We start from the raw sequence: 615 nt of genomic DNA, 5'->3' as shown, positions 1-615 counted from the left end.
TATCTATCTATCTATCTATCTATCTATCTATCATTTCAACACCTAAAAAAAAGATTGGGTATTGATACATAAAAAAATTGATCACCATCAAGCAGTGGTGGACGAAGTATTCCGAACCTATACTTAAGTAAAAGTACTAGTACCACATTGCCACTGCCCCCTGGTGGCTGAAACAGGTAATTGCATTGTTTCAAAAATGTGTGTAATAATTACATCTAGCATGACCAGATGGTTTATAAATATTTTAAATAATAGAAAACAACTAAATGGTGGTAGATAATACGTAGGATTTCATATAGTGCTTTATTAAAAAAAAAAAATTTCAGGGCTCTGGGTCATGTGATAAGTGACAAGTGACTCTCACTTGAGACCATTGTTGACGCATATGCAGGACGCCAAAAATTGTGATAATTTAAAATCTGCTTTTAAAAATAGACATATATGTTTATTTAGTATATTTCTTCTGTCCATATGTAATACATACGTGAACGATCCAGGGGTGTTGACACAGGTTGCTCCATTCTGACAACTCTGAAATGTTCCCGAGTATACCTGACACTCATTCACATCCGTTGCACAGTTAGGACCCTAAAACACACACACACACACACACAC

General features: G+C 35.1%; 1 protein-coding gene across 1 annotated transcript in view; it reads right to left on the bottom strand.

Annotated features, from left to right (window-relative positions):
- Nucleotides 1-615, bottom strand: part of cubn (cubilin (intrinsic factor-cobalamin receptor)) — an 86,874-nt gene that overhangs the window by 78,802 nt on the left and 7,457 nt on the right. The window contains exon 6 of the mRNA XM_032510808.1: nt 485-588. Within this exon, the coding sequence (XP_032366699.1) occupies nt 485-588 (104 nt within the window). The remainder of the gene's footprint in view (nt 1-484; nt 589-615) is intronic.

This window comes from Etheostoma spectabile, unplaced genomic scaffold (assembly GCF_008692095.1).
Source record: "Etheostoma spectabile isolate EspeVRDwgs_2016 unplaced genomic scaffold, UIUC_Espe_1.0 scaffold272, whole genome shotgun sequence".
In the NCBI taxonomy this organism is placed as follows: Eukaryota; Metazoa; Chordata; class Actinopteri; order Perciformes; family Percidae; genus Etheostoma; species Etheostoma spectabile.
Note: the sequence above shows the minus strand (reverse complement) of the source record. Positions and strands in the feature narration are given on the sequence as shown.